Source organism: Lepidochelys kempii, chromosome 4 (genome assembly GCF_965140285.1).
Source record: "Lepidochelys kempii isolate rLepKem1 chromosome 4, rLepKem1.hap1, whole genome shotgun sequence".
In the NCBI taxonomy this organism is placed as follows: Eukaryota; Metazoa; Chordata; order Testudines; family Cheloniidae; genus Lepidochelys; species Lepidochelys kempii.
In genome coordinates, this window is record NC_136383.1 from 39,920,877 (window position 1) to 39,944,253 (window position 23,377).

The following is a 23,377-nucleotide window of genomic DNA, read 5'->3' on the forward strand; positions in this document are numbered from 1 at the left end:
AACTAACCCAAGAGGAAAGCTGAGATATTGGCAAACTGGAATTCTATTTTTTGACACAGACTTTGATGTTGGGAAATACATTTTCGGAAGTTTTACCATAAACGTAAGCCCCCTTTTTCAGAAGTGACTTGAGGACTTAGGAGACTTAGTCTGATTGAAAGGCTATAGAATTTAGGCTCCTATATCACTTTTGAAAATGGAACACAGGCTCTTGAGTCTAGGTGTTCTTGAAAATTTTACTCTTAATTTCTCTCTGAAGCTCAGGTCCCAAACATCATACCACTACTGAGAAGTAGAAAAATAGCCTCATTTTACAGAAGCGTTGAATGGCCATAGTTTTCACTAAAATGAAAGGCACTTAAGTGAAGGCACTAAAATGAAATGCCTAGCATCTCTGAAAAATTGGGTTTTTCATTAATGTGTATAAATCTATTTTTGAATCTTGGGTGAAAGGTGAAATAAGGTATAAAATATAATTCTTGTAAATGTAAAAAGTAGTTTGGATTTGTTAAAATATCTTGGCCTTATATTCATCTGATTTTCCATAATTATAAATGCACAAAGCTAATGAATACATTAAAATAAAATTCTAACTGTATACGGCTTCTTTTTCTAGGCAACGTCTTGGGGACTTACTTTGCTTTTTGTGCAGTGGTAGATGGAGTTCAATATAAGACAGGATTGGGGCAAAACAAAAAGGAGTCTAAATCAAATGCAGCAAAACTGGCTCTTGATGAGCTACTCCAGTTGGAAGATACAGCATCAAAGGTTTTTGAAAGTCCAGGTAAATATTCCAGTAACATCTCTACAATAAAAGTATTTTTAAAAATAAATGTGTAGAGTAGCTTTGACTAAACACTCCTGCATCAGTGTCTCTCTGCCCATTCCAATGAATCCTTCCAGCAGAGTTAATCAGTTTGCAATCCGTAAATTTTCCCTTTCCTGCTCTTGTATTTTTAAATGCTGCTTTCAAGGTTCCTGCTATGTACAAAGAGGAGAAAATAATAAGTTAACCCTTTAAGCAGTTTCTTTTCTGTAGAGTCTTCCATGTTATTACAGCTATTCTTTCCAGTAAAAAATTATTTTAAATTTTGTTCATGGTCTTAGACTTCTTGTATTGGAAGTCCTATTGCACTAAGTCACTGCTTTCTGAAGAATTCAGTCATTACAACGTTGATCTCCTGCTTTTTTGAGACAAGGACTTTATTAATAATCTTCTGTCCTCACGTGCTATAGCTTTGAAAGAGAGCAGTACTTTATAGAATGTGGACTAATTTAGGGGAACTAAATTAATTGTGAAGTAGCTTATTTTTGTTCAATGATAAAACAATTGACAGGTGGCAAAGTGTGAATTTAAATTATCCTGATTGTTTGAGGGTCTTCCTATTTCTATTTATGTAACTTGAAAAAATTGTTTCCAATAACCTTTTATTTTGGGACTTTAACTAAAATGCAACTACTCTACTGCTAGAAACACTAAATGACAATGAATGTTTTAAAGTCTTAAATGTTTCCCACAGTTAAAACTTTCTTATTTTAAATTTACAGGTCCTCCCCAGATTCCTGCAGAACCCATAGTTTCAGCTGAATCGACATACATGTCAAAGATGCCTTATGGTAGGAAATCTATTTTCCCTCATAGAAAATTAAATTGGAAAGCTAACTGATGTCTTTACAGAGTTGTATTTGGTATTCATTCCTGCCAACTTAATGATAGCTATGAAAATATTACTACGTGGTTCATGCAGGGATGTCTCTGCTTTAGTAACACTAATCTCCCAGTGACGTCTGAGGTAAGAGTGGTGTACCTGTCATATAGATGGATAAATACACAGATGAACTTGCTTAAAGTCAAACAGTGAGTCAGTGGCAGAGTTGGAATTAACGTTTCTGTCCTCAAGATATAAAAGGCTGTGTTTAATAGATTGCATTTAGGGAGCATACCAGCATAACTTGCTTGAGTTTTCTTATTCTCAATTCTTCATATGCACTTTTAATTTTTAAATTAAAAAATGCCTATTGGCATTATTTAGTATGGATTAGTGAATGTACTGAATGACTTTATCATATGTTCAGTTTTGTAGCTTATCTGAATGGTTGACATTGCTTATTTCTATATTTTCCTACAAAGTTGTATTTTGCTGGTTTCTACAGTATTTTTTTCTTTTTAAATTATGTTGTTCAGTAGAGAGAAGGCATCTTGTGTATGAAAAATTTTCACGAGTTGTCAGGGAAACCTTTAACAGTCTGGCTGCCAAATATCCTGAGTACCAGAGTTGTAGAAATTCACTGGCTGCTTTTATAATTGAAAAAGGCAAGTCTATTTTGAATGTTCAGTGTACTTGTATGAAAAAACTCGTATTTGTAGGGTGCATATACCAAAAGGGGTATTGAGCATAATATAGCAATGTAGATTAACCTGTATAGTAGCCTAATAAATCGCATAACCAGCAAACCATACTCCTTTTGACGTACCATAAAATCATCTATAAAAAACAGAACATAATTGTACTTCCCTTTTAAGGATATTATAAATATAGATTTGTACGCATTGAAGTGGAAAGCATTCCATTATGTTAGCCCTCACCAGAAAAGATGAAAGATGCAAGCTTTCTCAAGATTGTTGGGGTTGAAACTGCTGCATAATCTCACTTGTTCAGGCTTACTTTTCATTTTGAATTTTCAGATGGCAATCGCAAGAAATTATTTGTTTTGTTATATGCGTTTCACTGGGAGTTCTCAATAAATTAAATTTAAAGGGTTGCTTCTCAGGATAACACATTTCACAGTTGAAAGCTTTACATTCATTCATTATAGCACCTTGGGGTCCCTGTTTTGGGCTGGGAATCTATTGTGCTAGGTCAGAGGTGGGAAAACTACCGCCCGGGAGGCTAGCCCCCGGCCCCTCCCCCGCTGCCCCCCCTGTCCAGCAGCTACACCACTGCGCAGACAGCTCAGCTTGCGCCCACCCACCTCCCAGGATTTCCAATAAGCCTGTCCTGCTTCTCTGAGCGGCCTGGTAAGGGGGCGAGGGGTGGGGTTGGATAAGGGGCAGGAGGTTTCGGGGGGCAGTCAGGGGAAAGGGGCGGAGGTTCAGGGCGGGGGGCAGTCAGGGGACAGGGAGAAGGGAGGGTTGGATAGGGGGTGGGGTCCCGCAGGGTCCTGGGAGGGGGCAGTCAGGGGACAAGGAGCAGGGGGGGTTGATAGGGGATGGGGTCCCAGAGGGGGGGCAGTCGGGATAAGAAGTGGGGGGTTGGATGGTTCCGGGAGGTCTGTCAGGGGATGGGGGGGGTTGGATAGGGGCAGGGGACAAGGAGCAGGGGGGGTTGAATGGGTCAGTGGCTCTGAGGGGGGCAGTCGGGGTGGGAAGTGGGACGGGGCAGGGGCCAAGCTGTTTGCAGGCACAGCCTTCCCTACCCAGCCCTCCATACCATTTCGCAACCCCTATGTCGCCCTCGGGCCAAAAAGTTTGCCCACCTCTGTGCTAGGCGCTATACAAGCACAGAACAGATATAAGCCTTCTGGGGCAGGGACTAATTGAAGTAAATTCTGATATGAAGTAATTGGAGCACGCTCACTGGACCAAAGTTAGACAGTACAGAAAATGCAGATAGATATATATGTTCTTTGAAATCATAGGCCATGTTGTGCAGTAGATGCAGCCTACAGTGACTTTCAGGGATATCACCAAATAAAGTACCATCTGTGATGGGATCCCCATTTGTGGGACTTCTGTGCCCCCTTAACTCTCCAGCCTGTGCTGTCTGTCGCAAAGCTTTGCTAGGACAAGCAGCAAACCCCACCAGGTGCTGTTATCAGTCAGCACAACCACATATGGAGCCCCACACCCATCTAGATTTCATGAATGCTCCCAGAGCCACTCATGAATCACAGAGAGAGGAACCAGCAAAATTCCCCGCAGCTTCCAGCATTGTACCTCAGGAATATACCATCTTGCACTGCTCAAGACCCTTTCTTGAGCAATGCAAGTTTATTAATTGGTTCACCACTTCAATGAAAAGTGGATATACACCGGCCTTTGTAAACCTGAGCAGATTTACCAAACACTTCAGGCAAACTCATTGGTAAAGATAAACATTAAAACAAGTTTATTGATGACAAAAGAGAGCTTTTAAGTGATTATAAGTGATAGGCAAAAAGTCAGTGGTTACCAAAAGAAAATATAAGCCTTCAGTCTAAACCTTAACCTTTATCATGCTAGACAATATTTAGGTCAAGCAGTGTTCTGACCCAACTGGATCTTCAAGTCCTTAATATACAGGTTTGTCTCTTAAACCTGGGCCAATCTCCTTTGTTGGAATCTTCAGCCTTCTGAGCGTTCTTGTTGCTTGCTGTGTAGGTAGTGGGAGGAGAAAAGGCAAGTGCATGGGGCCACTGTGTTCTGTTTTATACCCTTAGTCTATGTGCTTGGAGAACATAAGTCCAGGCATGTCTGGTGGGCATTGCTGAGTCACCAGGCAAGGCTGAGCAATTCCCCTGGTGTGGCCTTGTACAAGTGAGTCATTGCATTGTAGTTCCCTTGCTGGACAATGGCTGTTGATGGTGGTTTGATACTGCCCAGGTGTTGGCTATCCCCCTGGTTATTGTCTTTGGGGAGCTAGTATCTGGGTGCGTCCCATACCCACAGCATATTTTAGTGACAGTCATACAACACAATTCTCATAACTTCATAAGCATTAATGATATACGTAGTTAGAGGGAACAGTGGGTTTCAGCAGATCATAACCTTTCCCATTATATCTCACATATCTTTATATGAAATATCACAATTATATTCAAATGATGAATCTGGGGGGTTGCAGGATGCTCCCCCGAGGTATAGTTGTTAGCTAGCCAAGAGGTCCTGAAGATGTAGAACACTGTACAAAAGAATAGACTGACTTCTGTGTATTTAGAAATGAGAAGTTACTTTTGACAACAATCAGTATGTGAGGTGCCATATTTGTATTGCTTTCCAATGGTCTTTTTTCCATCTTTGGGGGTTGCCTTATTCTGCTCTACTGATGGAATCTGCAATTCATGGAAGAGGATACTATAATTCTCATGTGCCTTATCTTTCTGCTACAATGTTGGACCCTAGGGCATATTTCTAAACTCTGGTGTTACCATATGTTAACAACAAGGTCAGGGAGTTAGGCGTGGGAGGTTTTGCTGGGATTCTATCTGTAATGGGGGAGAGCAATGTTGACATCATCTAGGATAGAGAGAGGCAGTTGCAATGATCTTAAAAAGGGGATTAACAGGATGTAGACAAGTTTTCAGAGATGGAGAGAAAAATAAAAGAATCTTTTTGGCAAGGCAAGGAGAGGAGGACAAAGTAGTAACGCAAAAAAGATTGAGTAGTGGGGTGAAATAAAGGGAGATCCAGATATACTGCAAAGATGCCAACTTGGGGAATGGGGAGGATGGTGGAGTCCTGCCAGTATGGAGAAGGGAAGGGAAACCATGAGCTTTGTTCTTATCATATTGATCTTAAACTGATGGGACATCCTGAAGGAGACATCACCCAGATGGTTGTGGATGTGGTAATAAGGAAACCAAAGTAGTGAAATAGGCTTGAGTTGTCACTGCAAAATTAACAAACTGTGGATGAAGCTCTGAGGGGCAGCAACAGAGGAAAAGGGAGATGATGCACACTGAAAGCGTAGCAAAGGAGATTGAAGGAGAAGAGAGGTATTTGAGCATTTAACGAAAACCCTTGGAGGTGAGTTTCACCGAGATAACGGTAAGATCCAACTGTGCTGAATAGAGTTCAAATTAATCTCTGTACACAGAGTACAATACCATCCTTTTGTCTTCCCCTGCCTCGTACTTAAGTTAGTGCCTAAGTCATCTGCACCATTGATGCTCACTGAGCCATAGATCTTTTTTTCTGTGCCTTGAGGTAGGCAAAGTTGGTGCAAGCTGTAACTGCACTTGATGCATTTATCTTGCTGTCACTTAGCAGTCTGAGTTGAAAGAGTTAAGGGAGTCATCAGTCTCTCACAAGATTTTTAAAAGTCCCCCACAACTATTTCTTCTGATGTCTCTGTGGAAACGGAGTAAAAACTACTTCTCTCCCTTCCAGAAGAGCAGAGTTCTGAATTCTTCTCCGTTATCCCCTTCAGTTTACAATTTGTCAAAGACTTACAGGGTCAGTGATATACCAGGACTTTAAAAGTATAGTGGTCCACAGGTGTGTAATGAAATGTTTTTAAAATATGCTCTAAATTCTTATGGTAAAGAGGTATTTATTTTCATTTACCAATCAAATTTCCACCGATAATTAAATGGTGGCTTCATAAGATTAAATCACTCTTCTCTTCTCCCCTTTTACACTATAATCAAAAATGGAATCCTTTTAATTCCTCCTTTAAAAGCAGTTGCTTTAAAAAGATGGGATCCTTCAATCAAATGAAACTACTTGTTAACTACTTTTTCTTTTTAGCTGGACAGCATGAAGTTGTTGCTCTAGGCACAGGAGAATTCAATTACAGTCAGTGCATTCATCATGGTGGGAGAGTGTTGCATGACACTCATGCTGTTGTTACTGCAAGACGCTCTCTGCTTAGGTAAGAAGATGAGTACGTAAACTAAGAACTGCAGACAACCATTTTGATTAATCTAAATATTGATGTCAATGCATTTTGTGAATAGTAGTTTTCTATAGTTAGGGCTACTGTTTGGGAGGTTTATTAACTTAATTTTTTTAGCAATTTTTGAGTTTTATGGTGCTGTTCAAAAATTGGGTGCTTTTGGAGGGGTTTTTTTTCTGTATGTAGTATATTACACAGCTTTTCTCATTACAGTAATATTTACTCTTAATAATGTTTGATGTTCCCTAGTGCACTTCAACATAGTAGTGTTGCAAACAGTACTAAGTAAAAACTCATTAAGGAACCTTTAGTGTACACTAACAGGGTCTACATGGGCCAGTCAATGTGTGGCATTAGTGTTCTTTAAAAATCACACCCCTATAGTCTGCATTACTGCTCTGTGTAGACAAGTCCTCGGATATAAGTAACTGTTCTGGGTGTTTTTCCAGTGTTTGGGTAGTCACCAATTTCTTTTTTGTATTGAATGGTGTTTTATTGGTGTCTGTGGATTAAAAACAAGTCAGAAGCCTTATATAGAGAATTTCAGGTTTCTTTACTAGATTATTTATTCAGATCTTACAGATGTGCTGAATAAAATAGTTGTGTCTAAATGCTCAGCAGCTTAAAATGAATTTAGTTTTTTATACAAATATGCTAAGTCTTTTAGTCTGCATATTTCAACATTTCTTGATCTATAACACTTTGTTGTAGGTATTTTTACAGGCAGCTTTTGTTGTTCTACAGTAAAAATCCTATTATGATGGACAAATCCATATTTTGTATGGAACCAGCATCAAGCCTGCTCAGTATAAAACAAAAAATAAATATTTTTCTCTACATGAATCAGTTGCCAAAAGGATCTGCTCAGATAAAGTCACAGTTGTAAGTATGAGTCTTCAAATCTAACAGATGCTTATTCAGAGATGTAAAAGATACTTAAATCTTCTATTGAGAATAAATTAATCTTCATCATAGTGAGGAGCATACATAGCAGGACTATAAATCAGATGGTATGGAGAAGTTGAGGTTTTGGGTTTATTTGATAGAACTGTGTTCAAAAATATCTTGATTCTGTAACTAATGGACTGACAAATGTGTATTTTGGAGCTTTTCCTTTTATATGTACACACTAAAATTGTGTAGTATGACTAGAAAAGAACTGTTTTCATTGTATGACTTATTACTCGACCGTGGTACTTAAGACTGTTGTTGCTGGAATGTTAATGTTGACTGCTCATACTTTCAGAAATTCTTGGAGTTTAAAATAGTCCTTTCAAGCTAAAGTTAGAATAGACTTCTAACTTCCACTTCTAAAGTGGAGCCCCCACAAGGAAACTACTTGAAGAGGAGGATACTCACTTTGTCGATTTCTTCGAGATGTGTGCCCTTGTGGCTGCTCCACTACCAAGCTCTGCTCCCCTCTGCTTTGGTGTTTCCTCTGTCAGACTTTGTGGTAGAGAAGGAACTGAGCACGCACAGGCGAAATGGGCGCTACCAAAAAAAAAAAACAACTGATTAAAGATGCAGGGTGCATGCGCACCTGGAGTGGAGCACCCCAAGTGAGATACACCTCAAAGAACTCAAGTTACTACACAAGGTGAGTAACCTCTCCTTCCTTTGAAACAATAGTTTGAGCTTCTCATTGAAGTCTGCCATTTGGTGGTCTCTGACAATATTTTTGAGGTGTCTTGATCTTGAGGCACGAGATTTCTTAGATACTAGCAGATGGCTTTTGTCTCAAATCCCGTCAGCATGGAGAGCTCTTTGAATAGCATATTTAAGTATAGAAAGTTTTGTTTGTTGCAATAGTAAATAGCCCAACAAAACCATGTGAGATGGCTTCATGTTGGACACTTGTGTAAGTATTCCTATGTTGGCAAAACGTGTCGCTTTATTAGCAGGTTTTAGTATGCTTTTCTGAGAAGAAATTAAGATAAATGGTAGATGAGCAGTGCTGCCCGCAATTAGTGCCCCTGTATGCCTGCCACACTATGGGTTGGGTGGCTGGGGCAGTATGCAGGACCTTTAGCCCAAAGTCACAGGCCTCTGCTGCCTGAGGAGCTCTCTAAGCTAAGAGCATTACTAAGGTCTTTTCTGTTTGGAATAGCCACTAAGAAGGAACATAGCATACTAAGCCAATTTTACATCTGTTTTCTTCAAATATGTTGGAGCGTGAAGGTTTTTTAACTGTTGTCTCAAATGAGTGGCAAGTTTGCATCTGCTTTCATGTGGCAAACATAGCCTCCAGATAACTTGCAGTCAGATGCATAATGTAGCAATAGTAGCCTACTTGCAGTAGAATTTCAGTTTTGCATGACCAGTGATGGTTAGGATTTTGAGACTCATTAGGCTGAATTACTGCTTCCTCTGGTCAATTTGAATAGTCAGTAATATAGTTATTTATAAGAAAGTAGCTTAAGTCATCATATTAAACCTTTTATGTCTTGGACACTCCATTTGGAGGGTTTTGGGGTTTTTTTTTGTTGTGGAGGAACGAGTTCTATGACTTTGCATTGCATCTAGAAAACATTGACATAGCAATCTAGTAATGAAGTAATTTGGCAGTATAAGCAGATTTTGGCATTTTAAACCTTGAAAGGTAATGAACAATGCTTGTCAATTTTGTTTCTTAGCCGTCTTTTTATATATATTTTTTTTAAAAGAAAATATTTTTGTTGGACTTCATTGCCTTTTCTGTAATCTTTATTTTAGACGTCTCAATCCAAATTCTGTATCTGCATTTGAAGCTAATGAAGAGCTTAGTCTCCATCTTGCTGTGGAAGGCAAGATTTACCTAACTGTTTATTGTCCCACGGAAGCTGCTAGCCGAGTAAACAGCATGTCAGCTAGTGACAAATTAACCAGATGGGAAGTGCTGGGTGTCCAGGGAGCATTGCTAAGTCACTTCATTCAGCCAGTTTACATCAGCAGTATACTTGTTGGTAAGCCTTCCTTTACTGATGTAAAACAATCATTGCTTATGCCCTAACTTTCAGCTGTGGTATTTCATTCTGGTTACATTAATAAAAATTCTAACCAAGTGGAATATAATGCTTTATTTTAAAATTTGTTTTGAGTTTTCTATACTTCGTTTTCAAAAAGAAACTAAATATAAATGTATTTATACTTAAAATTGAGGTTTAACTTTTTTGAGATTATAATATGTTCTCCACTCTGTCAGATTACCCTCTCTGTCGTCATACATCAATTCTAAATTTCCTGGGTTTTGTTGGTTTGTCACAGATGCAGTTATTCTGTCTTTAGAAATAAGATGATGTTACAAAGAATGTGATGACCATTTAAATTCAGACCATTTAAATAACTTGCATATATGAAAACTCCCAACTATACAGTCCCATAATTAGACAGTACAAAGTAGAGGTGATCAAAAAACTTGAACATTTTCTATTGAATTTGCAGGGGTAGTATGAAAAATGTCATCAAACTCAACATTTATACTAAAACTAGTTGAAGAAAAACCTTTGTAAATCATCTTACTTCCTACTTTTAAAGATTAAAGGTACCTCTAAATTAACTAGTTGGCAATAATTTTATGCTGGGAAATAGTAACTGCCAAGACAATAGCAAGATTTTTTTTGTCATCGTATGACGATCAATGAGTGGCTGCCTTGAATTCCTACAGTAGTATTTGGCTATGCAACTCAAATAGGTGAAATGGAATTGCTGGAAGTAACATGATATTGTCAAGTATTTTCTCTCCTGTCAGCATTTGTACTGTTAAATTAGTTTGCACGTAGATCAATTCCCCAGATTTTAGCAGTTGTGGTGACTTTTCCCGTGATAATATGCAGAATGCAGTTTTGGAAGCAGTCTGAGGAGACAGTCTTTTTTTTTTTTTTTTTTTTTTGCTTTCTCCTAGTACCTAGCTGTATGCCTGTTCCTGTCATTCATACAGAGTGTGGACACTGTCACTCATTCTGCTTTTTTAAATTACTTTTACGTTCTGATTTTTTTTAATGTTTAGATTAATGCATACCAGATTCTTTCTTCAACCTTCCCGTACACAAGAACTCTCCAGACAATATGTACCCCTTGGTGCCAGTTTAGTCCTTGATGGAAGTATGTACTTCAGAGCCCAGAAAAGTCAAAGGCTAGGACTGTACTACAGAGCTGACAACTGCACCACTGTGGTGCTGCTAGTGCAGATGCTCTAAGCCAAAGGGAGAGAGGTCTCCAGTCAACTTAAATTACTCCAGCGCCTGTGAGCAGTGGTAGCTATGTTGGCCGGAGAAGCTCTCCTGCTGACATAGCTGTGTCCACACTAGCACTTAGGTCAGTATAACTTACGTTGTTTGTGGGCGGGGTGTAATTCTCACCCCTGAGCAACATATGATATACTGACATAAGTTACAGTGTAGACAGCCTAAATTCAAATCTGATAAGCTAAATGCTTCTGTTAAATTCCTGGAATAAGTTAAAATATAGAGTAACTCCAGTGAGGACAGTGCAAAGGCTGACTTTCTACATCAAAAATAAAGCACCATCGTAGCTTGCATGTTTAATTAGCGTCTTGAGCAAAGACACCAAAGATAAATTGAGCCTCTAGAGAGAAGGTGGTACTTGTTGCGGATGAAGTTTAGCAAACGCTTGTGTTGCCAATGATGATGCTGTTCTGCAGACTTATTAAAGCTGTTTTGTAAAGCTGAACCTAACAGTTATGAGTAATAATTCAACCTGGAACAATTGAAGCTTCTGGATTCTGAGCTCCCTTGAAAATCTGGTCACAATTTACCTGGATTCTGATATTTCTGCTTTCAGTGGTGTGCCTATGTATGGTGTTTTTTTGTTGTTGTTTTTGTTTTTAGGGGATGGAAACTGCAGTGATACAAGAGGACTAGAAATAGCTATAAAACAACGTGTTGATGATGCACTCACATCAAAGCTTCCCATGTTTTACCTGGTCAACAGACCTCATATTAGTTTGGTGACCGCTACGCATCCAGTTCAGCTAGACTTGGAGCACAGATCTCTTAGTGTGAATTGGTCACAAGGGGACACTTCATTGGAAGTTGTGGATGGTTTAAATGGGAAAATCACTGAAAGGTTAGAATCTTTATACTATGTTCAAAATTAGTGGTGAGCCTGATTACTCTGTGTATGCTTGTGCCTGTCTAAGTAATTTTATTATAACTCTCAAACAGTTCTGGTTTGAGGCCACAGTATTATAGAGTAATTGACAAGTTCTCAACTGTGACAGTGAAGATAAGCCTGTAAACTCAAGTTAGAACACTCAAATTCCTAACTCAGGTGAGTGACTACCCTGCAAAATGTTCAAGCAATAGTGATTTGATTAGCAGCAGAAATTGCTTGGATTAGCAACTGATCAGCTCCAGGGAGAGGAGCATTTGAGCTTCAGACAACACACATGCCACACATGGTCAGGGGTACAACTCTATTTTTACCTTGACCTAACACTAGTGAAGACAAACCCTTTTTGATGATGATGATATGCTTTCTAGTCTGATAGTAAGTCAGGAGGATGTTAGGCAGCAGCTACTAAATGAGCAGGTTCGGATAACTTGCATCTGGGAGTTTTAAGAGCTGGCCTGGAGCTTGCTGGATTGTTAATGCTGACTTTTTTTTTTTGGGATATATTGCAATTTAGGGGAAATTCCAGAAGACTGGAGAAAGCTAATGTTGTACCAGTATTTAAAAAGAGTAAATGGGACAATCGGGATAATTATAGATTTGTCACCCTAACATTGATCCTGAGCAAAATAACAGAGCAGTTGATACAGGACTCTAATTACAGTAACGCCTCGCTTTAATGTTGTAGTTACGTTCCTAAAAAATGCTACTTTAAGTGAAACGATGTTAAACAAATCCAATTTCCCTATAAGAATTAATGTAAATGGGGGCGTTAGGTTCCAGGGAAATTTTTTTTGCCAGAGAAGAGACTACATTTTATATAGAGAGAGACTGTGGCAAATTGCCGGCACTACTATGATGGGTCTTGCGCTTTCTCTTCTTGGGAGGGGGTTCAGGGCACCGTTTCTTGCCCCTGAACTGGGGTATTAGCTGCCTCACTAGTGTCCTAGAGGAGGGGAATGGAGAGGGACGGACCCGGGCCCACCCTCTACTCCGAGTCCCAGCCCAGGGGCCCTAGGGATAGTGGTAAATCACTTGAACTAGCAGTTCCTTCCTCTAGGCTGCTTCCCTCTCCTGCCCTTCGGCTTGTGGGGCTTCCTGCCCTCTCTCTGCACAAACCAGGTGTCCCTTTATCTAGGGTCTTGGTCTTCTTAGCCCACCGCAGCACTTCTCCAAACTCTCCTCTGCTTCCCTCCAAACTGCTCTCTGCTTCAACACCAATCCACTCTGCTTCAACTCCTCCCACTTGTCTGATTGATTGAAGCAGGGGGGTTTTATCAGGTGCTCTAATTGGCTTCAGGTGCTTTAATTAATCTATAGCAAACTTTTTTCCCCCTACAGGGAATAAGGCTCTCTTCTAACACTCTCCTGCTGCCCTCTGGCCTTGCTGTATCACAAGACACACACATATACAGTATAAGTTTTAAACAAACAGTTTAATACTGTACACAGCAGTGATGATTGTGAAGCTTGGTTGAGGTGGTAAAGTCAGACAGTGGAAGAGGGTGGGATATTTCCCAGGTAATGCCTTACTGCTAAATGATGAACTAGTACTCGGCTGAGCCCTCAAAGGTTAACATGTTGTTAATGTAGCCTCACACTCTACAAGGCAGCATGAATGGAGGAAAGGGAGACAGCATGGCAGAAAGAGACAGACACTGTGTGAGAGAGAGACGCGCATTATCCCTTTAAGTATGCTGACTCCACTCTAAGTACATTGCCTTTTTAAGTAGATAAGCAAGTAGAGCTTGGAGCTTGCTGGTAGCAGCTGCTTCCATCCTGAGCCCTGTCATGTCCCCCTGCTTCTCTGTGGAGATAAGGTACAGGAATGGGGCCGGGGGAAGGGGACACCCTGACATTAGCACCCCTCTTCTCCCCCCCTCCCCTTCACAGCAAGCAGGAGGCTCCTGGGAACAGCTCCAAGGCAGAGGGCAGGGTTAACACACATCACTGGGGGGAGGGACAGTTGAACTGCAGGCAATTCATAGCCTGCTGGGCGGCTGCTGCACAGGGAACTTAAGGGAGCTGATGGGGGGCTGCCTGTCCACCCTGGTTCCAAGCCCCCACCAGCTAGCGCCAATGGGCTTCTCTTTCTGCAAGCAGGGGACAAAGCAGGTGGCTGCCAAACAACTTATAAGGGAGCATTGCACAACTTTAAACAAGCATGTTCTCCAATTGATCATCAATGTAACAATGTTAACCGGGATGACTTTAAATGGGAGTTACAGATATTACCCTCTAATTCTTGGTCATCATGGTTTTATGAAAAATAGCTCCGGTTAAACTAACTTGCTCTTTTCTTTGGTGGAATTACTAGTTGGATCAATAAAGGCAATAGTGTTGAGGTAATACATGTAGACTTCTGTCAGGCACTTGACTTGGTATCTGCATGACTCTTTATTTAAGAAACTAGAGTGAAACAAAATCAATATGGCACAAACTAAATGGATTAAACATTGGCTAGTCTCAAAACATAATTGTGAATGGGGAATCATCAAGCAGGTTTCTAGTGAGGTCCCACAGGGATCGGTTCTTGGTCCTATGTTTTTAACAGTTTTTCATTTGTGACCTAGACGAAAACATAAAATCATAACTGATCAAAGTTTGCAAATGACCCCAAAATTGGGGGAGTGGTAAATAATGAAGAGAACAAGTCACTGATAAAGAGCCATTTGGATCTCTTTGTAAACTGGGCACAAGCAAAAAATATTCATCTTATTACTGCTAAATGGGAATGCAGACTATACTTACAGGATGAGGCACTCAGTCCTACCCCATGTTCTTTTCAGAGTCACTGCTTCTAGGATAATCTGTTGAGCATGATCTCCTATGATGCTATTGCCAGAAGGGCTAATGTGATCCTTGAATGCATAAACAAGGCTATATAAAGGAGGAGTAGGGAGTCTGTATTACTGGGCTGCAGAAGTGTCTCCCACAGTTCCGGACATCTGGCCTGCTCTCCTCTCTCTGCATCTCAGAGAAGTGGATCAGTGTTTTTGGCCCAGCACAGTCTGGCCATGTACCCTCTGCTTCCACTTGCTGACAGATTCTCTGCATTGGCAGTAACATACAATGGCAGTTTCTTTTGCTTCTCCCTTCTTCCTTCTATTTTAACTTATTTGCTCAGTTTCTCGGGCAGTGGGCAGCCCCATTCTCCCGTCTCTGCATTCTTCCTTCTCCATGGGTATATTAACCCCTTGGGGGTTAATGGTCCCTGAGCCTCTGCTGCAGTGCAGTGTCTCTGCTGAAGGTGAGCTGTTTGGCTCTGAAATCTAAGTAGGCTCCCCTAGGTAATCCTCAGAGTAAATTTCTCCACTCAAAACTGCTGCAGTACCCCTTCATTCCTCCTTTGAGGAAGTGATTAGGGATGAAAGGAACAAGGCTGATTAGGGCAAGCATGTTAACAAGAGCGACTTCTGTAACTTTCAAAAATCAAAGGGCTCTATTGCTGAGACACCAATGGGTGGATGCCACTGTAGCATCCCTTGTTTGGGATGTGGTTATTCCCTTAGAAGGAGAGTGCTACACTAAGAAACTTAGGGATAGTGCAATGGAGGCCACTCTCAAAAGGGGCTTTGACGTTTCTTTCACCACCCTTTGAGCATCCTTGGAGATTTTGCAGGAGTATCTCTTTCCTGGCTGGAAGATCTCAAAGCCTTTAAGGACTGGGATCACCTGACTTTGGCTTCACTTTAAAGAGAGTCTCCCTGACAACAGTGTTTGTAGCTGATGCCTCAAAGAATGCAATGAGGTTCTCAGCCCAAGCCATGGCTTCCATTTCATTAGCCGGGGCCACCTCCGGCTCTGACTCTGGAAGCTGGATACTCTAAGCAGGGCCAAGAAGTTTACAGGCTCCCTCTCTTTTTGGAGAAGCTGGATAAGGTGATGGCTGACAATTCAGCAAAATCGAAACAGTCTCTCCCTTTCCCACTCAGGAAAGAATATATACCAGCCTTCAGACAGTTAGCGTCTTGTCCTCAAAGGTACCAGTGTAGGGACAATAATTCCCCAATGGAAAACAGTGAAATCGACATCTGAGATAAATTCCAGAGGGACTTTACCATTCCCACCCTCACAATCCACTTTGACAAAGATTGCATATGCCTCCTTCCAGTGCAGAAGCTACAAAGTAGGATATCCTGTTTCCCAGAGGAATGGCTTTAATCAACCACAGATAAGTGGGTCAGGGAAATAGTGATCTGGGGATACTTCCTCAAGCTGTAGTCTCCACCCCATCTCATCCAGTCACCCAGGTTCAACAGCCCTGTAAAACAGTCTGGTCCGTAAAGAAATATGTCATTGTCTGCATTTGGGAGTGAAAGTGTGTTCACTCAAAAGAGAGCTTCTCTGGGTTCTACTCCATCTTCATTGCACAGAAGTGTATGGAGGGTATCTGAGCCTTTTTTGACTTCAAAAGGCTCAACAAGTAGATGAAGAAAACAAAGGGTTCACATGGAAACCCTGGCCTTTACAGTGTCATCCCTGTCTTGAGGTGGGAACACGGGACTTCTTGACTTCAGTAGATCTAATGGATGCATATATCCATGTCCCCATAAGACTGTGCCATCACAGGCTTCTGAGGTTTGCCTACAACAGGAAACATCAGTACTGAATACTCCCTTTTGGACTGTCCACAGCAAAGATGGTGGTGGTAAGAGCCATACTCAGATTGCAGGACTCGCATGTTCCCCTTCCTGAATGACATCCTGATCAGAGCTCCATCACAATCAACTGTGGAAATGGTCACATCTTGGACACTGAATTTTCTTCAGGCACAGGTCTTCATCAATGCCAAGGAAAGTCCTCTGGTTCCATCCAGGAATTTATTTTCTTGCTCCAGAACTTCAGGAGGCCTACCATTCCAATATGCCTCCAACTATTAGCACTTCTGGTGTTGTGCATAGGGAACGTTCCTTGGGAACAGTGACACCCCAGAAGCCTTCAAGCTTTCATACTCAGATTGTAGGACCATGCTTTGGAACACATGCAAGATCAAGTACAGGTTCCAACCAAAGTTCCCTGTAAGCTGCGTGGCTGTGCAGCACCCTACTTAGCACCACGCAGACCCTCAGGGATCCCTTCCGGGGACCTGCAACTGCTGGGGTAGGAACACCTTTACCTCAGCCCCAACTATGCCATGGCTGTGACATCCCTACCCCGGCCTGAACCCAGCCAGGGCGGCGCGGCTTGGACGCAGTGCCGGCCCAGCCCTCAATCCAGCCCCAGTGCCCCGGCCTGAACCCAGCCAGGGCGGCGCGGCTTGGACGCAGTGCCGGCCCAGCCCTCAATCCAGCCCCAGTGCCCCGTCCTGAACCCAGTCCGAGGGCGGGGCGCTCTCTCTCCCAGGTGCTGCCGCAGGGATAGCGAGCTGAAGGGTGTGTCTCTCTCTCTCTCTCTCTCTCCACCTTAGCCCTGACGCATCATCCTGCACCCCAAACCCCTCATTCTTGGCCCCACCCCAGAGGCTGCACCCCCAGACAGAGCCCTTCCCCTCATCCCCAGCCCCACCCCAGAGCCCGCACTCCCAGCTGGAGTCCTCACACCCCTGCACCGCAACCCTCTGCCCACCCCTGAGCCCCCTCCCATACTCCGAACTTCAGCCCCACCCACGCCGCATGAATTTTGTTATGTACACTGATATGAAGGTGATGTGTGTCACTTCACCTCCATATTGGTGCACATAACAAAATCATTCCGCACATAGGTGGGAACACTGGTTCCGACAGAGGTGTTCAACTCCTTACAGTTGTGATCAGCCTATGATAATGTCTGTAAAGCCGTTCCCATCTGCTTTCCAGACCTTTGCAACCAATGTAAGCATGGAGGGCTGGAGAGCTCACTTGGAGACCCAAACATCCAGGGCCTCTTGAGCAGGGAGGAAAAGCCTCACAGCATAAAGCCTTACAGCCTTGTAGGTCTGAGAGTGGTCAAGCTAGCTCTGCAAAGATTCTAGCCCACCTTAGGGAGCAACCACATGCTAGTTCAATCAGACAATATGACTATGAACACACACACACAAACCAAGAGTGGACTAGGAGTCTGATACTACATATGGAAGCAATGAAAATAATGAAGTAGGCAGAACAGTTCCTCCTTTCCACGTAAAAGGGGACCTGAACCAAAAGGAAGACAGAGACAGCAACTCCAAGTGTTGCCTTATTCAGGAGGTTTTCAGTCTCATTGTTCAGCGTCTCTTCATCTAATCCTTCACAAATCACACAAATGCAAAGAGACAAAATTACTTCATAAAGGAGGCAGACCACAGAAGCATGGGAGTAGATGCCGTATTGCCACAAGGCCTATTTTACAAGTTTCCACTCTTCGTTACTGAGGAAGGTGGTCCAGAAAATAAAATGAGAACGGACGATGGTAATACTGGTAGCTCATGGACCGAGGAGACCTTGGTTCTCAAACCTGATAAAACTGCAACTGGAGCCTCCGGTAGTTTGTACTTTTGTGACCAATCATGAACAGGTACGCCTCTGCTGCTTCTCGGATTGGCTCAAAACAAGCTGTTTGCTAGCCAGAGGCACTTTGGGCAGGCATGAGATGATTTCTCTCCAAATAAAGAACTCCCTGGCCTGGGGGAAAGATCCATTCAACGTCTGTGCAGGCATTCCTTTCTCTCACCCAGTCCCATCAGTAACTGTGACATCAGATGCATCACTCTTGGGATGGGGAGCTCACTTCAGTGCCCTCATGGCAGATAGACACCACCTCAAGAAGCCAGTTTCCACAACAATCTGTTGGAACTCAGGGCAGTCAGGAATGCCTACTCTCATTTCCTGCCCTTCATCAGGGTAAATAAATCAGGGTCCTGATGGATAACATTCCCTGCATGTTCTGTGTCCACAAGCAGGGACGAGCAAAATGAAGTGTGGTGAAGTTGTGGAACTGGTGTGTAGCTCATCAGATCCAAATTTCCGTGGTCCTACCTCCCATGTGTTTGGATTATTCTCAGCAGATGCTTCTGCCAGGACTATTAATGGGAGCTAGACTCTCAAATTCTCCATAGTACATTCTCCATAGTACATACATAGTACAAAGATGGAGTCTGCCAGAAGTGGATCTCTTCACCATCTCCAGGAACAAGAACCATCCTTTATTCTGCTCAAGATGGGGTCTGGGGCACCACTCTTTCTTCTGTCTTGGAAAAAGAGTTTGCTATATGGGTTCCTTCCACCACCACGAAGGGTGATGAACAAGATCATGAAGGGCAAAGCCAGAGCTATTCTTATAATACTGACCTGGCTGAAACAGGCTTGGGAACTTTACCTGCTTCAGGTTTGCACCAAACGGTCGTTCAAGCTTATGACCATCCCTTCTCTCCTCTCCCAGGATGGGGGTTGTGCGCTTTGCTCCAACCTCGAGGTTCTCTGCCTCAGGATATGGTTCATTGATGGTTCACCGTGTTAGAATCCTCCTGTTCTGTGGAAGTGCAACAGGTGCTACTCAACACTATAAGGGAGTTAACCCGTATTTCTCTGCCATTTCTGTAAGTGAGTTTCTTCCATTGGTGGTGTCGCCTACAACTTGTGCCTGAATCTGTGCTAGTCTGTCTTCCTGAATTACCTGTAGTTATAAAATAATTAGGCTGTTAGCTCAGCTGAGGTCCATTTGGCTGCGGTATCAGTTTTTCATCCCCCAGTACAAAGGTTCTTCATATTTGCTCAGCCGGCGTTGTCCTAGGTTTATTAAGGGTTTGGGGAAATCTCTGCCCCCAGATCAAAGACTTCCATGAGACTTCCATTTGAACCAGTGGCAACCTTCTTCTTTCTCCATTTATCTATGATGGGATAGGCAAACTACAGCCTGTGGGCCAGATCTGGCCTGTAAGGGCTTTGGATCTGGCCTACGTGATCGCCACCCCTGTGGCACCGCGGGGCTAAGGCAGGCTTCCTGCCTGCACTGCTCCCGGAAGTGGCCAGCACCACATCCTCGCAGCCCCTGGCGGGTGCGGGGGGGGATGTAGAGGGCTCCATGCGCTGCCCTCGCCTGCAGGCACTGCCTCCTGCAGCTCCCATTGGCTGGGAACGGAAAGCTGTGGCCAATGGGAGCTTTGGGGTAGGTACCCACAGGCGAGGGCAGTGCACGGAGCCCTCTGCCCCCCCCACCCCCCCAACCTTTCCCAGGGGCTGCAGAGATGTGATGCTGGCCGCTTCCAGGAGTGGCATAGGGCCAGGGCAGGCTGGGAGCCTGCCTTAGCCCTGGTGCCACCCCAGAGCCGCTCAAGGTAAGCAGTGCTGGGCCAGAGCCCACATCCCGAACCCCTCCTGCACCCAACTCCCTGCCCTGAACCCCTGCCACACCCTGCACCCTTCCTGCACACCAGCCCTTGCCCTGAGCCCCCTCCCGCACTCTGCACCCCTCCTGCGTCACATTCCTGAGCATCGAGCAGGTCATTCCTGCCAGCAAACAAGCAGGACATAGAGGTCATAACATTGGCTACACTTTCCATTTTATATACCTACTTTCCTTCCATTTCCTTTCTTGTCCCTCTTCAGGACCCCTTCTCACAAGCTTTATTGAGACAAGAAGTGGACTCTTTCCTTCAGTTATGATCAATACAGCTGGTACCACCTCTTCACAAGGGCAAAGATTTTTACTCAAAATATTTATTTGTGCTAAAGAAAAATGGAGGGTGGAGATTGATGTTGGGACTAAGACCTCTAAATAAGTTTAAGTCTTAAAGCAGGGGTTCTCAAACTGGGGGTCATGACCCCTTAGGGGGTTGCAAGGTTGCAAAAAGAAAGAAAGAAAAGTATTTTTAATTTATAAGGGTGGGGGTGATCGCACTCATAGGTTTGCTGTGTGAAAGGGGTCACCAATACAAAAGTTTGAGAGCCACTGTCTTAGAGGTTCAGGATAGTGACTCTGGCAGCTATAGCTCCTTCACTGGAGGAGGGTAATTGGTTTTCAGCCCTTGACCTATTTCTATATAACGACACACCTGCCAGAGAGAGAATACCTACACTTCACTGTATACCAGGCTTGTTTCCAATACAGTATTTCCCTACGGCCTTTCTTCAGCCCCAAGGGTGTTCTCAAAGTTTCTGGCAATAGTGGTGGTTTACCTGTGATGAGAAGTGACCCTAGTTTTCCCATGCCTCAAAGAGTGGCTACTAAAGGCTATTGCTACAAAGCACTGTTCTCTTCAACTCAGACAGCCTTTGCTCTTGTCTAGGAATTGGGGCTCCAGCTGAATACAAAAAAAATCACTTTTACGCCTGTACAGAAAATAGCTCATAGGGGTATACTTGGATTCATTGACATCCAGGACCTACCTTCCCTCAGACATATTCATAACTTTATTGGGTCTGGTCAGGACAATTCAGGAAGCCCTTGGCCCACTATAAGGAGTTGTCTGCATGGGGCTGGCCTTATGGGTGGGCGATGTACACATCTACTGTGGTCTCCATGGTCAGGGGGTGGGTGCTGTGAGAGTGCTGCAAGCTGGCGAGCCTGGGCTGCCAGAGTTGGGGTGAGTGCAGGCAAGCCCAGGGCTGGAGCCAGGCAGGGAGTGGAGCATAGATCCAAGGGGTACACGATATCCGCTCACACTGTGAAGGTTGATCTCTGGGTGTATTATCACTTGTTATGATGCAGCCATTGTTCCTCTCTTTCTTCCCCTCCCACCAAAGGGTGATAGTACATTCTACCAGATCATAAGCAACATCTATAGCATTACTCGGGAATGTGCCAGTATCTGATATTATGTAGGGCTACTACATGAGCTTCTGTACATACATTTTCTAAACATTACACCTTGATCCATGCTGCCCGATGTGGCACTTGGTAATGCAGTACTGTCCTCAGTTCTACATTCAATTTTTAAGTTCCCTACTCCCTGTGGGGCTACTGTTTGGGTGAAACCTGAAGTGGAGCACTCATAGGGACGCTACTCAAGAAGAAGAAGAGGTTATTCATCTTTTGTGATCATTGTTGTTCTTCGTGATGTGTCTCTCTGTGGGGGCTCCGCTACCAGCCCTCCTTCCCCTCTGCATCAGACTGTTCTCTGTGGGATGTTCAGTTGGAGAAGGAACTGAAGACAGTTCACCTGCGCACCCCTATGTAGTCTCTGAATGCAGCAGAAGGAGGATTAGAAAAGAGCGCAGGCTGAACAGACACTGCTAATGGAAAATCTCCAATCAAAAGCTTGAGAGGCACATGAGAAGCTGGGAATAAGTGATGGGAATAAGCTGGATCACTTGATTACCTGTTCTGTTCATTCCCTCTGGGGCACCTGGCACTGGCCACTGTCGGAAGACAGGGTACTGGCCTAGATGGACCTTTGGTCTGACCCGGTAGGCCCTTCTTATGTGCACCTGACGTGGAACATCCATAGAGACACACATTTTGAAGAACTGCAGTTACTGCACAAGGTGAGGAACTGCTGCTTCTGGCATCAATAATTAAAGAAGGATGTTGATAAACTGGAGAGGGTTCAGAGAAGAGCCATGAGAATGGTTAAAGGATTAGAAAACATCTTTACAGCAATAGACTCCAGGAGCTCAGTGTGTTTAGTTCTAAGAAAAAAAGTTAAGGGGTGCTTTGATTAAAGTATCAGTTGCGTGCAAACCTGCTTGGGAACAAAAATTGATGATGGACTCTTCAGTATAAAAGATAAAAGGTATAACAAGATCCAGTGGCTGGAAGTTGAAGCTATGCTAATTGAAACTGGAAACAGGACACAATTTATAACAATAAGGGTAGTTAATCATTGGGACAACTTACCAAGGGTTGTGGTCGATTCTCCATCACTGAAATGTTTACGTTGTGTGGATGTTGTTCTAAAAGATATACTCTAGTCTAGTCTAGTTCAAACATGAATTAATTCACGGAAGTCCTATAGCCTATGTTATACTGGAGTTAAGACTAGATTAGATGATCATAGTGGTCCCTTCTTGCTTTAGAATCTATTAGTCTACGCTAACCGCATCCTTCCTACAATTGGGCGCAGTTTAAGAAGCAAGATTGTCAGTGAAGCACCAAAATATGAAATTAGGTAGTCCTCCTTTATTGAAATTAAGACGCTCTTTTCTCCCCTTTATCTCCCGTCAGCAATACAACCTTGAAGAGATTGAGTATACGCAATAGTTTGACTAAAACCAGTAGTATCTCTGATCTGGTAGATTACAGGATTGAAAAGATTTGGCCAACCTTCCAGTAGCTGTAATTATGGAGGTTTATACTTTTTGATGCCATTGTTTATTTCTGCTCTAAGTGGAGAACATATCACCTACATAATTTGAAACAGATAATCTTTATTTCAAATGTGGTAGCTGGAGCAAATAGAAACTGAATTGAATAACAGATTTCTTAATTTGACTCATTGCTTTTTTCCCCTCCTCAATTCTAGTTCGCCATTCAAAAGTGGCACTTCAATGGCAAGCCGTCTTTGCAAGGCTGCAATGTTAAATCGTTTCAAACTGGTCTCTAAGGAAGCGAAAAGAAGTGATTTGCTTGAAGCTAGTACATATCATGAAGCAAAGGTAAGACTAGTTAAAGAAAAAACAGTAAATGACATTTTAGTGGTCACTTTCAAGGTGCAGATAGGTGACAAGGAAAGATTTCTAGTATGCTGGAGATGTTATGTGAATGGTTTAGCATTTCTTACAGCAGTAATGACCTTTGTCTCAAAGGCTTGCAAATTGGTTATTTGCAAGTGAAGT

General features: G+C 42.9%; 1 protein-coding gene across 5 annotated transcripts in view; it reads left to right on the plus strand.

Moving 5' to 3' along the window:
- Positions 1–23,377, plus strand: part of ADAD1 (adenosine deaminase domain containing 1) — a 39,335-nt gene that overhangs the window by 4,768 nt on the left and 11,190 nt on the right. For 3 of the 5 annotated variants that reach the window (XM_073341056.2, XM_073341057.2, XM_073341058.2), the window contains 8 exons: positions 617–784; positions 1,549–1,617; positions 2,186–2,314; positions 6,449–6,572; positions 7,308–7,478; positions 9,309–9,538; positions 11,423–11,660; positions 23,065–23,197. In XM_073341056.2, the coding sequence (XP_073197157.1) occupies positions 617–784; positions 1,549–1,617; positions 2,186–2,314; positions 6,449–6,572; positions 7,308–7,478; positions 9,309–9,538; positions 11,423–11,660; positions 23,065–23,197 (1,262 nt within the window). The remainder of the gene's footprint in view (positions 1–616; positions 785–1,548; positions 1,618–2,185; positions 2,315–6,448; positions 6,573–7,307; positions 7,479–9,308; positions 9,539–11,422; positions 11,661–23,064; positions 23,198–23,377) is intronic. The other 2 variants (XM_073341059.2, XM_073341060.2) reach the window with 2 other exon arrangements.